Raw genomic sequence first — 14,756 nt, 5'->3', positions numbered from 1 at the left:
GGCAAATTTGTGCAGTTTTAATTTGAACTCTACTGACTGCTGACAGGATATAATCCAATTAGTGTTATATATACAAATATATTGTGTTTTAAAAGTTTGCAACTTGAGTAGCCTCTGAGGAATAGAAAATGGAACTTTGTTCCCAAGGAAACTCCATTTACAATGAAGTAAAAAGCTGTCTTTTGCAGGCTTTAATTTTATTTATAGTTAATCTATTTGTATCGAGCAAATTTAATCTGTGTCTCCCACACTCACAGTGCACAAAGATGGAATAAATGGCTTTTGCGCCAAAGAATCCCATAGGAGTTGTGACAAATTGAAACGTCCTGCCTGTTTATGGCCAGGGCATGGAGCAACTTCAGGATGTGTCCCAGGGCTGTGATTCAGGCACCTGAGCTGGCACCCCCACACCCCCTTTTCATTTTATGTCCTCTCTGAGACACGGGGTAAGAAGTCAGCGGCCAGACAGCTGCTAACTTTAGTAGTGAGAAACCTGGAAACGCAGCACTCATCTGGACAGGGCACAGAAAAGGTGAGGATGGAAGAAACCACTCTGTTTGTTGAGCGAGTTTGTGTTAGATTAAAGAGTATAGTTTAGTGAAAAGGCGAGTAAGAGGTGGCATGGTAGAAAATTACAAAATTATTCAAGGTATAGAGAAAAGTTTTTCTCCTTCTATTATAATATTGAAACTTGGGGAAATCCAATGATGCTGAATGTTGGAAGATTTAGGACAGGTATAATAATAATAATAATAATAATAATAATAATAATAATAATAACAACAACAACAATAACAATAATAATTTATTTATTTATTTATTTATTTATTTATTTATTTATTTATTTATTTATTTATACCCCGCCCATCTGGCTGGGTTTCCCCAGCCACTCTGGGCGGCTTCCAACAAAGTATTAAAATACAGTCGTCCGTTAAACATTAAAAGCTTCCCTAAAGAGGGCTGCCTTCAGATGTCTTCTAAAGGTCTGGTAGTTGTTCTTCTCTTTGACATCTGGTGGGAGGGTGTTCCACAGGGTGGGAGCCACTTGCAGGGAGGGAACCACCAGAAAGCCCTCGGCGCTGGACCTCAGTGTCGATGGGGGAGGAGACGCTCCTTCAGGTATACTGGGCCTTTGAGGCCGTTTAGGGCTTTCAAGGTCAGCATCAACACTTTGAATTGTGCTTGGAAACATACTGGGAGCCAATGTAGGTGAAAGAAAGTCCTTCTTCATGCAGCACAGAGTTAACCTATGGAACTCGCTTCCACAGTAGGTAGTCATGGTCATCAACTTGAAGGGCTTTAAAAGAAGATTGGACCAATTCATGGGGGAGAGGGCTATTGAAGGCTACTTGCCACAATGGCTATGCTCGGCCTCCATAGTTGGAGACAGCAATGTCTCAGAATACCAGTTGCTGGAAACCACAGGAGGGGAGAGAGCTTTTGGGCTCGGATCCTGCTTGCACGTTTCCCACTGGGGCATCGGGTTGGCCGCTGCGAGAAAAGGATAAGGGACTAGATGGGCCATTGGCCTGATCCAGCAGAATTTTTATGTTCTTATGACTGGTATGCAGGGCCAGATTTAGGTTTGATGAGGCCCTCAGCTCCTGAAGGTAATGGGGCCCTTTCTATGTCCAGCTGTCCTTTGCCAACAACAAATTGTTGCTGTTTTTTGTGTTGAATATATGCTATATGGTAATTTATGGACCTAATAGGTATCTAAAGCCATTTGCACATGCAGAATGTAGACACCCTATACACAGAAATGAGCAAACCAGTGATATTTTAGGGAATAGCAGGCTAGCAGGCGGGGCCCATTACTTACATCATAGAAGCCTACACAACACACAACACTGTTGCTATATGTAGGTTTTATTTTATTTGTTTTTTATCTTATATTTTGGAAATGTACACCCAGTTTCTTTAATTTTGGGGGGGGCCAAGAGAGTGGGGCCCTAAGCTATAGCTTGTTTATCTTATATGAAAATCCAGCACTGCTGGTATGTCTCAGCAATGCGCTCTGCCCATACGCACTACTCCTGCTTTTGCAGGGCCAAAAATTTCTCCATTTCACAAGACATTCTTCAAATGAACCCCAACTTGTAGGTTTGGACTAATGACTGTCCAGTTGAAAACACCACCAACACAACCCCTGCCTTTCAAGGGACAAATATTTCTACTATTTTTATATCTGTGTTAGGCTTTATTCTCTCTCCCATTTAGTTTTAAGTTGTTAAATTAAGTTAGTTTGCTTATATTTTTACACAATGTTGTATAAGTTGATTTTTTGTTAATTTATGTACTGACAATATGAATATTGGTAATTGTTCTTCTGGTTTTTTTCCATTGCTGCTGTTAATTTGATTTGTTGGAAACTGCTTTGGGTACAATCGTGTAGGAAAGCAGCATATGAATAAAACATTGATGTTTAAAAAGATCATAAACAGCAAAGACCATAAAATAAAGTATCAGTAGCAAATACGAAATGAACAACATCAATAAGACAGAAAGAATTAGGTGCTGTATTTTGCAAAAGTATGAAGCCAACCAGCGCATTATTGGTCAATAAATGTTGCCTTGAGTGAGGAGAATAGAAAATTCTCTCTGCCTTTCACTTTCTTTGAGTCTGTCCATTTGTGTGCTCTTTCAGGATGAATCTAACAAGAGTTCCTTAAAGTTCTCCCAGTTCTTTAAAGTTCTCCCAGCAGGATGCACATCAGGATCAAGATAAAAATAGCTTAGGAAGTAGGGCTGCTAATACCTCACATGAGACTTTTGAGAGCTGCTGTCAATCAAGGTTGACACTCTAGGTCAGATGTACGTAAGGAATCAGAACTAGGAAACTTCTCATACATTTACAACTTTGTTTCCCTATCTATGGGGCCAATACAGATGAGGCAGGTGAAGAGGGAGGAAATAGCTGAGCTTCAGACTAATTAATATCCCAGGAAAGGAAATGGACTGTTGTTTGTTTGTTTGTTTGTTTGTTTGGCATGTGTGTGGAATATCTTAGCTATACACCCAACTGCAAACTGCCTTAACCTGCTATACAAATGTTATAACCAAATAAGTGAATAAAATGAAATGTAATGTGTGAGGAAGCACAAAGTTTTCCAAGGACAGGTGGGTTCTCGGTGGTAGTCAATTCTCTCTGGATTTGACTCCTGGTCTAATCAGTAGATTACACTTATGTATTTAAAATATTCAAGGTTTCTGCATGTGCTGTAGAGGGAAGTGAGGGGCAGATGGGAATGTTGAATGGTTTATTTAAATGTAAAGGTTCATCATTGTTCCACCCGATGTGTATGTCTTTAAGGGGCCAGAGCAAAATAACGACACCCAGCTTTACAGCTGTGAAACATAGCAGGTGCTGCTGAGTTGTATTGATTAAGGTGTGTCAGCAATTGGGTGTAGTATATAAGGAGCAGCACCTAGCTCCTCTCCCATTACCCTGGGGGATGGGTTGGTGGTTGGGTCATGTTTGTTTGTTGATGTATTTAGTGTAAAAGGAGTTTTTGTTTTTGTAATTAAAACCTTGTTTAAGTACTTTTTGAGTCCCTTTTTAATGCATGGTCTCTCCAGCAAGCTCTCTGCTGCGCTACAATACTGCAAATAGCCAACAGGGAATTGTCAAACTGGGAAGATAACCCATCTAGGAGAAGGACGACTAAGATCCTAAACCTCTGCTGCCTTGCAGAATATATTTGGGAGAAGAAAAGGCTAAGGGGTAAACCCTACACAAATCTGGAGTCCCTAAGAGGGTTGGATGGCACCTTCCAGCAACTCCTGCAGCCAACCTGGTGCTAAATATATTGCTCTGCTTTCTTTTGGACCACAACAGTGAGGTCAAGAGGGGAGTCTTGTCGTCTGGGCAGCTCAGGACCTTCATACTCACTGCCCAGGCTTGTGCCCCCAGGCAGTTTGACTTCACTCCCAGAGGCAAACTCCATTGTCTCTCAGGGTAAATAAAAAGATAAAGGTCCCCTAGACTGTTAAGTCCAGTCACAGGAGACTATGGGGTTGCGGCGCTCATCTCGCTTTCAGGCCAAGAGAGCTGGCATTTGTCCACAGACAGCTTTCCAGGTCATGTGGCCAGCAGGACTAAACCGCTTCTGGTGCAAGGGAATACTGTGATGGACACCAAAGTGCACGGAAACGCCATTTACCTTCCATCCACAGTGGTACCTATTTATCTACTGGGACTGGTGTGCTTTCGATCTGCTAGGTTGGCAGGAGTTGATACAGAGCAACGGGAGCTCACCCCATCGTGGGGATTCAAACCACTGACCTACTGATCAGCAAGCCCAAGAAGCTCAGTGGTTTAGACGACAGTGCCCCAGAAGGATGCCAACAACTAACATTTTTTTAAAAAAAGCATCCTATGAACCTGCTTCTATGCAACTACTGCTGCCACAGAAGTGTAATTTCACTTGAATGTTTCTGCAGCCAACATTTTCTCTCTCTTTATTGGGATAACTTTTTATTGGGTTTTATAAGCAAGGAATAATAAATGATACAAATAAATGGTCCAAGTCTTCTCATGTCATAGCATGATAAATTTGCAGCAATATCAACAACATATGGTTCATTATTAGTTCTTGGTTCGTGAATTGGTTTAAACAAAAACAATGGGGGAAACAGGATAGAACAGTTAAAAGATAGCATTCAACATCACATAGTTAAATGTCTAATCAGGAGGCCTTGTGGTTGTGCTTAGATTAGGTATTTCCCCTCTTATGTTAACAATGAACAATATAAAGTGTTATATACTGATGAAAGCAGGAGGGGTTCAAAGAGAAAACAGTAATTTAGGTTTGAATTTTAATTTAGATCAAATAGATTGAGCCAAATGTTGATGCGGGGATTGCTCATTTTCTGGAATAATGACATACGTTATGAAATTCAATCACACTGGTGTAATGCCATCTTCTTGATCTGCCCGTGTGTCAGCCATAGTTTATTTGTTATTTGTCAAGGAAGGATGTTTCTCAAACTATTTTGTACCAATTGCCTATCAAGATGCCAAAAAGGCCTTTCCAGTGTCTGGTTATGTTGAGGCTCGTCACTTGTAATAAATGGCTTTTTAATTCTTTATTATGTAAGCCCAGATTGTTGTCTTGAAATGTATTTAATAAAGTTAATTTTGGTTAGAATTCCAATCGTTATTCTGTTATTTTATTAATTTCTTGGAATATTGAATTCCTGAAAGGTTGGGTTTTTTTACATTCCCACCACACATGGAGATATGTACACGGTATGGGGCAGCAAGGCACGAGGATGGATCATTGCCAGCATCCTGTGTATATGGGTTAATTCTCTACTGCAGGCTTCCTCAAACTCAGCCCTCCAGATGTGTTTGAGACTACAATTCCCATCATCCCTGACCACATGGGAGTTGTAGGCCAAAAACATCTGAAGGGCCGAGTTTGAGGAAGCCTGCTCTACTGCTTGCAGAAATAGACTTTGCAGCTGACATTTTCCTCCTATTGTAAAAGCTCCATCATTTTAAGAAACAAGGAGCTTTAACTATTGCAATTATTGATTGTTTCTCGGCAACTCAGCTTATGGGTCCCTAAGCCACTGTTTCACTTACATTAATTCACTCAGCTCAGGACGCTAATTCTTTTTACCTGCCCACATTTGTTGAATGCATCCTGTCAGGCACTGAAGCCCAAACAAAAAGCAGATGGGGCAATTTGCCCAGCAGACAAGCATGATTCATCTTTTCAGATCATGGTCCTCAGATGCAGCCTGCTTCTTATCATGGAAAATTGAAAGTTTACTAAAGAGGCTCAAAGGTAAACAAGGAAAAAACAAAGACCACTTGTTCCCTCCCCACTTACCCATTGCCTGGCACCGGATATGAACAGTCTTCTCCACTTCGGCCAAAATTCGGCTTTCCGGCTCAGTAGTAAAATAGGGTGACTCTAAAGAAAGATGAACCAGAATAGTGTAAGAAAATATATTCATTTAGCTGGAACACTTGACCTAACCTAGAATTCATTGTGTGCTCAGGTTCAAACCCAAAAGCTCAAGAGTGCACAGGAATTCCATTAATTTCAATGGAAGGACTGAAACGCCATGATTTGTCACATGTGAACTCAAGACCTTTCACTCAAATGAATGGAAAAACTCTTACAGGGCAGAAACTGATGTGCTCCTAAACCCAAGCTTCCGCTGGATTAAGAGGAATGTATTTAATACAGTGTTACAAATGGCCTAGTTTGACTTCTATTTTGGGTTTATGGTTTCTTTTAAGTGATAGCCTCATAAAACAACCCCAACAATTATATGTGATGATGAATATGAATTTCAAAGAGCACTGAGAAACTGCCAATTTATATTTAGGGTTTTACACCGCAAATTAACATCAGAGCAGGGGCTGCTTTTCATTTTACAGGCGTGAATCAGAGAATATTTTAATTCTCAGCTTAGACAAGCCATCCCGGGAGGTCCATAAAGGGTTTTATTTACAGCAACACATTTTACACAAGGACTTGCTTCAATATCTAATACACCATGCCATGTAGCTTGAGACATAAAGAACCACAAAATGAGGATGGATCCATATCAGCAGGTTCAATAAGAATTGTAACAAGGTAGCTCAATAGGCAATGTCTCAATATGTGCTGGGTGGGTCAGGAAGATTTGGGGCATCACATGCCAGGACAGATCCTCAAACAAAGATGTACTCTCCCAAGCCCACACTCTTCCAGCATGTTCACACTCCTGTCTCAGTGATGTCTATGCTGGTTTGGTCATGTCCACAGAATGGAAAATGGCAGGAACCCCAAGGACGTGCTCTATGGGGAGCTGGCTTCCAGCACCAGGCCAGCTGGCAGACCAACTCTGTGTTATAAAGATGTTTGCAAACATGATATGAAGGCTGGTGACATTAACCCTGCCATATGTGAATCCCTTGCAAATGATCACAGAGCCTGGAGAGAGACAGACAGGCCATGTATCCACACCAGTGACTGGAGGAAGAATGACCATTGGGAGGAATGGAGAGAGAAGAAATGCCATGGTGCACCTGTAGCAGCAAAACCAGACTTCATCTGCCACAATGGACCTGCAGGCATCTTGTGGCTCTCTTATCTGTGTCAATGGGCATATTTAGCAAGTAACTCGGTGTATTAAAGGGCTCAGGTTATAGCATACTTTGTGGGTTGTGGTAAGAGATATTGCAGGAACTGTTGAAGGCTAGCTGTCGGAACAGTGGAATTGAGTGAAGACTTTTTGAAGAGATCATCTGAGGAAGAAATTGGAAAATTGCCAGACTTCAGAACTCAGAGAACCCTTTGCAAGCAACTCAACTTAGGACTCGGCTATGGTGTTTAACAGCAAGGACTTTGATGCAAAAAACCTTATCTGGGCTCAGAGAGAAAAAACTACTTGTATTTGGATTTGATATTCTGCTTTATCACTACCCGAAGGTGTCTCAAAGTGGCTAACATTCTCCTTTCCCTTCCTCCCCCACAACAAACACTCTGTGAGGTGAGTGGGGCTGAGAGACTTCAAACAAGTGTGACTAGCCCAAGGTCACCCAGCAGCTGCAGGTGGAGGAGCAGAGAAGCGAACCCGGTTCCCCAGATTATGAGTCTATCGCTCTTAACCACTACACCACACTGCCTCTAAAATCACAAAGCACTAATTAATCCAATTGAATGCTCATAGCAGCAGCATGTATGATCATCACCAAGTTTTGGAAGGACCTTAAGGGAACAGCCGTAACAACTTGGTATAAGAGAGTGTGGCAAATAGCTCTCATGGAGAAAAATTGACAGAAAACCCAAAATTAGCAAAAGCAATAAAACACAAGGACCCGTTCTCTGTAAAGTGCTGGAACTTTATTATATACTCAAAGCATTCCAGAAAATGAAAGTCCCAAAGCCAACTTGTGGATAGTATAATCATCAGTATTTTGTTGTTTCTCCACTGTCATAAAGCAATGTGCTACTACTGTAAGGCAAATGCGAGCATCACTTTGGGGTCCCCAACACTGAAGTTAAGGGTGATGTTTTTCTGTGAAAAATCGTTGTTCAGACTCTGTTTCACAGGACTGTAGGTCCTGAGCTGCTGGAAAATACCAAATAATATTTGAAAAGAAACAGTAATTAATAACATATAAAGACGTATATTCCTGGGTGTTTGATTTCTCTTGCACTCAAGGTGGCAGGTGAATGGACTACGTGCAGAAGCAGCTGCTGCTGCTGCATTGGTTCTCCTTCAGAAACAAGGATGAAATCACAGAAAGGAATAATCCACTGCTGCACATGTGACAGGCTACCAAATGAGAAACATTAAGGGATTTACAGAATCTGCACAGGAAAAACAGGTCTATTTACAACAGCATACTGATATTCAACAGGACTGGTACTAAGATAACAAACCAGCCAGAATCAATCCGTGCAGCTGATGTGGCAGCTGTCATCAGATGTCTATTGGCTAAACCTGCTCCCTTGAGCATTGAATCACTCTGCAATATCCTTCAATTTCTGCCAAAGCACATGCTTTTGATGTGAAGTCAGAAGAGCCCTGCTGGGTCAGATTAAAAAAGTCCTCTCTATTAGTCCCACATCTCCTTACCCTCAATGGCCAAGCAAATTCCTTTGGGAAGCTTACAGGGAGGGTGTGAGCATAACACTCCCCTCTTGCTGCCCAGTAACTGGTATTCAGAAGAACTGGTGCCCAGGACTCTGAATTCCAGAAGAGAGCTAGAGTTGGCCAGCAGACCAACTTTGACAGTTGGGCGTGACTATTCACATGCTAATCACATCATTAGAACATCTGGTGTCAAGTTCAAATAGGCTTACTGCGACCACCAATGACCTGAGTAGTGGTCACAGTGAGCCCCTTCAAATTCCATTTGCAGGTGCAGTTTGGATTGGAACTGCACCTGCAAACACAAACTGGGGCTCTCAGCAAACCACTTTGAAGGCATGCAATCAATCAGCTTATTGGTGCAAAAGGGTTCTTCCAAAATGGCTTGCTTTGGCATCAATCAGCTGCTTGACACTGACTGTGAGCTCCCTCAGTTCCCTAATGGGAAACATCCTAGTGCAGGCCACCCACCGCCACTCCCCTGCAAAGAAACAATGGGGAGCTCACTTGATGCTCCTGATTGCTCCTGTGGAGTCGCATCCCTCCTGCCCCACGTGGGGCAGGAGAACACAGTTTGGGAGAAATTGCCTTGCAGCCCATATTGGGATCCTTGTCCCCACCCCAGTAGACTTAAAACAATTATTTCAGGAATCTATGGGGTACCGTAATCCACAAAGGGCATTGCAGCTTCCCAGCCCAAAGTGTGTTAGAGTGAGAGGTAAAAAAGAAACAAAAGTGCATTAGAGCAGCTTCAGCCTGCCTTCTGAAGCAAAGCAGTGTTTTTCTAACTAGCCTTTTCCGGCTGGAGTGCCAGATGGAGTGATCAGAGTTTTTCCAAATATGTTTGCATATCTACAGGGACTGGGATCATTGTGTCGTTTGCCATAACTAACACAGGAACAGCTGTTAGTTGGTGGTGATTGTCTGTTATTAATCACCGAAGCCTAAGTCCAAATGGGTGACCTAAGATGGAGTAAGGTGCCACCATATCCCATTACCTCCCCCCGGAGGCATCTATTTCACACTGAAATGATCCCCGATGATGTTTTAACTAGGCCATTCACTGTTCCAAAAGGCCATTCCAATCCTATCTGAACATACTGCATATTTGAAGGGCATGAAATAATGACGTTGAAATTACACAATAGGCGAATTTGAGCATCCAGATCAAAGGAGGAGGGTGTAGCGTCGGCACATCAGCCGTGTTGTGAAATTGCAATGCCCTGCAATGTTGACGGTGAAATGGTCCAGAAACTATCAGGATGATAGTAGCCATTTTATGGGATCAGGCCAAACAATTTACATTTAATTACTGGAAGGTTAGGAGCAGAAAAGGTTTATTAGATTAAAATTTGCTAGGGCCACGAGGGGCCAAATAATCTTGCTTTGGGAGCTGGAGTCAACCTGTAAGACCCCAGTTGGCCATCCCTGAGCATGAGGTCATTGGCAACACAAAGTGTACGTCTGGCTCCTACTAAAAAAAATCTGTTGCTGTTTCTCAGTATGCAAAGTGGATGCCATGTGAAGATCCCCTAGGGATGCCTGAGGGATGCTATTTTTTTGCAAATTTTGACTTCCACTGACCTGATCCAAACTTTCCACGCTAGTGTGTGGCTTAGAAGTCACTCTCGGTCAGATTTCACACATCTCCAAATCTTGTGACACAGTCATTACCTCAGAAAATGTATCGAAATGCACTTTAAAATTATAATTTGAGGGGAAAGGGACATTCACATTCATACATATGTATAAAATGCTGGTTTTCATAAAAAATTAAAATCCTCAGATTAATGTGGAAACATCATGGAACAGACTTTTGATAGGGCTGAGGCAGGTGAAAATAAAATGGGTTGGACATAAAACCATTTGTGCCTCTCCCTTTATGGCTTGGGGGTGGGTAAGAGGGCACTAAATATTGTTCTTCCCCAGGTGAAAGGTGGAGAAAGGTCAGGTGAGAGCCAGGAGTGAAGACTGCCTGTCTGCCAATATGGGTGGGTAATTTACTTATTAAGTGGGAAGCTGAGATTGAAAAGTGGCTTTTTGTGCATGGCAATTTTATTATTTTCCTAGAGTTTGCCTTTATTCACATTCAACTGGTTTTAAGCTGCTCTCTGGAAATCGTTTTAATTTATTAGTACAGTTGATGCTGCATTGTTGAATTTCTGACATTAGGCTTATTTATATTAATAACTGGAGGGGGCAGAATCCTACTGAATCTATTGTTATAGAATTGTGTTTGCTATATAGCTAGGCTTATAGAACGGGATTGTGTATTGATGGGTTCCTGCTATACTTGTGATCTATTTTAGAACACAATCCTAAAATAATCTAATGTGGGAAAGCAGATCAGTTTTCCTTAAGCATGTTTGCTCAGAAGAATGTTCCATCAGATTCAGTGGTGCTTAGGACTGTGAATTAAGGGGTCAAGAAGGAAGGTCCAAAGGAAAAGAAACAATTGTGCCAAACAAATAGCTCTAATATTTGCAGAAGCTTAATATGTATAGGGATCAGCATCTGTTGAAACTTATACGGAGCTGCCAAAGATTTTCTTTAACATCCCATACATAGTAGGCAAATAATTTTGATAGGATTGAGGCAGGTGAAAATAAAATGGGTTGGACATAAATAATTTCTTGAATAATTTGATTGGTATCCATTTTTACTCAGCTTCCAGAAAACATCCCAAACACATTTCACAATCAAGCAATGTGCACAGAGACAGGAAACCATTGTACAGATTCTGTGACAAAATGGTGTTCCTGCACAGCTAATGAGGAAACCTGCACTCAGACTCATCTTCTGCAAGTTCATTTATTGGCGAACAATTTGTAAAAGGGAACAGCTGCCATTCATTACATTTCTCTGTCCCTCAAAATGCACCTTTCTATATATAAACCAGATTTGCTCACTCCAAAACTGCAGCCAATACCTGCATCCAGCAAATGTGTTGATCTATGATCCTTTATATTTGCGCACGCACATACATTATCCTGTTTGCCTTAATGTAAATGCTGCCTGTGTTAGATCTTGCTTAGATCTAACACAGACTCCATCAAAGCATGTGTACGGCTGCTCCTTTGCTTCCACTTATGACACAATTTGTTCCCAAAGGGAGATATTATACACACACAAACACACACAAACACACATTTTCCCCCACCTACGGAACATGAATCCTAGTCACCACAGAGGAAGCACCTGGAGCTAAGACACTTCACCAGCAGCAGCAGCCCACAATGACTCCTGGGGAGTAGGGCTGATTCATTCCTCACTGTGAATTGGCAACTGTCACAGGACAGCATCTTTCTGCTGCAGAGAAAATGTCAAAGACCTCTCTCAGGTCTCAGAAGCCTGGTGTCATCAACTCCAAATTTAAAGACAGCCCACAACTCAACTGCTTCAGCAGACCTGCTGGAGAAAACAAACTTGAAGCCAAGGTCCAAAGGCAGAAATAGCCTATTGTGGGTCAAATCTTTGATTGGACTGTATTCCTTGCATTGCCTATTCTCTCTCTCCTTGTCTTGCTTCCTCGCTTCTGCCCTTCTTGTCTTGCTTTCTTGTTTCTGCCCTCTAGCCTTTGTTCTGGATACAAATTCCAACCAACAGAACAGAAGTAAGTCCTATGGAACATACGTTTACTGGGGCTAGGATTGCAGCCTGCCTTGCTAGGTTAGAGGAGTACATTGATAAAATGTTATTAAGTATGAAGAGAGGTCAGGCATCCTTTAATAAGAATGGAATGTTTGAGGGCTTTGTATAGAGAGAGGATTGGAGTCTTCTCACTGTGCCTTTTGCCTCTGCTCCACCTTGTCAACGTCCAAGGGGTCAACGGCAACGAGGCATTGTGGCCTCACACTGCTTTGTCCCACCTGACTATCCTGACATCTTTGTATCATTGCTTTTTTTCTTTTCCCCTTTGTCCAGTTTTATTTTCAGCCACAGCTTCTGCTTTAAAGCACAATTGTTCATTTTATGCAGTGGCAAGATTTCATAAACTCTTACTGAAACGGCAGTATAAAAATAACTATTTGGAGCTGTTATATTAAAGGACCTCCAAGAACACAAGGAAAACATTGGTAGTTTTTTGTTTTGTTTTTTAAAGTATTAGTCCCATTTCCAAATGAGTGCAATGGCAATACTTAATCTTTGGATGACTAGTAGCAGAACAAATATGTTCTTATCTAATCTGCAGCAAATCTTCCCCCAAACTGCTGCTGTGCTAGTTCAGGAACACACTACCCTTTAAAAAATTTATAACAACTGCAGCTAATAAAACCAGAGTTTGGAACCACCTTAGTTTATCTTTGCTAGAACTGTATGAAGAAATCAAAGAAAGCTTTGCCACACTAGTGGGAAATTGTGCTATGTGTTAGCAGCATGAGGGGGATCATTTTATTTCTTGATGCATCATTGATGCAACTCACTAAATATTCAGATTGGAAGCATTTTGCAGGAATTTCTGACTGATAGAATATCAGGGCACTGAAATGCATTCATGTGACGGAGTGGGACCTTAGTTTTCTATTGAAATGAAAGGGGTGTGATTTAAGGCCCCTCAAGTCAATGGCATGTAGCATATGAGCACTGTCTGCATTGCAAAATCCAGGTTAGGAGTTTACATGACAGAAGTGGATCTTGATCGACCACTATGGTGGCAAACAATGGCATCAGTGCCTTCTCCAGTCATGCTGGTTTATATGATTGCACAGGAACAGCCAGTATTCTCCATCTGAAATATAGTCCAGCAAATTTTAAACTGGAGCCATTTTTAATTTGTTATGGGTTTAACAGCATCACATTTCTATTTTGCACTGCTCTGCAGTACACAGGACCTACTCATCATAATATTTGTTGTTGTTTAGTCATTTAGTCGTGTCCGACTCTTCGTGACCCCATGGACCAGAGCACGCCAGGCACTCCTGTCTATATTAAATAATAATAATAATAATAATAATAATAATAATAATAATAATAATCATTTGTACCCCGCCCATCTGGGAGGCTTCCAACAAAGATTAAAAATACATTAAAATGTCACACATTAAAAACTTCCCTGAACAGGGCTGCCTTCAGATGTCTTCTAAATGTCAGGTAGTTGTTTATCTCTTTGACATCTGATGGGAGGGCGTTCCACAGGGTGGGTGCCACTACCAAGAAGGCCCTCTGCCTGGTTCTCTGTAGCTTTGCTTCTCACAATGAGTGAACCGCCAGAAGGCCCTCGGCGTTGGACCTCAGCGTCTGGGCAGAATGATGGGGGTGGAGACGCTCCTTCAGGTATACTGGGCTGAAGGGCATATCATCTGTCCTTTACATCAGAATGAGGCCTTTTTGCTTCCAGTGGCAGTTTGTGGTGCTGAGTGACAACCTTCTGGGCTACTAAGAAGCATGTATGAGAGCTCAGATGATGTCTTGCAACAATTCAGCATGACCAGCCACCACAAGACTGTGAGCAATGAGAGCAGGAAATATAGTATATGTACCTCTTTCCCAACTTCACTTGTTCAAGTAGCACAACCCACCCACCCTCCTCCCTTTGAGAAAGAGCAATGATTCACACACACACACACACACACACACACACACACACACGGCACACAGACACCTAACCTGATTAGCATTGGATTGGCACATTTCCCACTTTCCCTAGGATGCTGCATTCTGGGTCAACTGGGTAGAATGATTTCACTGACTGATTTAATGATTTCTAATTGTTGACCTATGCCAGAGGACAAGTTCTTTAGAGAGAGGGGGGCAGTGGGCAGAGACCCTAAAATGTGAATATAGGTTACAAAGAGACGGTTGCAGAACTCCTACAGGAAGGGCAATGGTGGCATCCAATAGCAGTGCCTGGGCAGCTGGAGTAGATTCCTACAGAGGGCAGGGCAGGCTTGCTGAGAGGGTCTGGCACAGGATTGACCTATGAGCACCTGAGGCAGCTGCAGCCAGAACGCCAAGTCTGTTCCCCAGGGCATGGAAACAGGTGTCCTCCAGTTCTTCACATTCACTGGTGCTAAGTTTTTATATTGCTGGAAGTTTTAAAAGTTTAATAAATTAAAAAAAGCTTTGGCTTATTTAATCCCAATATACCGTCCGCCTTGTTTTGATGCCCACAATTTTGTAATTACAGTATGGCTGAATCATCCCACTTTATGTTT

General features: G+C 41.9%; 1 protein-coding gene across 7 annotated transcripts in view; it reads right to left on the bottom strand.

Moving 5' to 3' along the window:
• Nucleotides 1–14,756, bottom strand: part of SDK1 (sidekick cell adhesion molecule 1) — a 580,479-nt gene that overhangs the window by 216,940 nt on the left and 348,783 nt on the right. For all 7 annotated transcript variants that reach the window (XM_083711227.1, XM_083711231.1, XM_083711232.1 and 4 more), the window contains exon 9: nucleotides 5,841–5,924. In XM_083711227.1, the coding sequence (XP_083567353.1) occupies nucleotides 5,841–5,924 (84 nt within the window). The remainder of the gene's footprint in view (nucleotides 1–5,840; nucleotides 5,925–14,756) is intronic.

This window comes from Podarcis gaigeae, assembly GCF_964106915.1.
Source record: "Podarcis gaigeae genome assembly, chromosome: 14".
Lineage (NCBI taxonomy): Eukaryota > Metazoa > Chordata > Lepidosauria > Squamata > Lacertidae > Podarcis > Podarcis gaigeae.
Note: the sequence above shows the minus strand (reverse complement) of the source record. Positions and strands in the feature narration are given on the sequence as shown.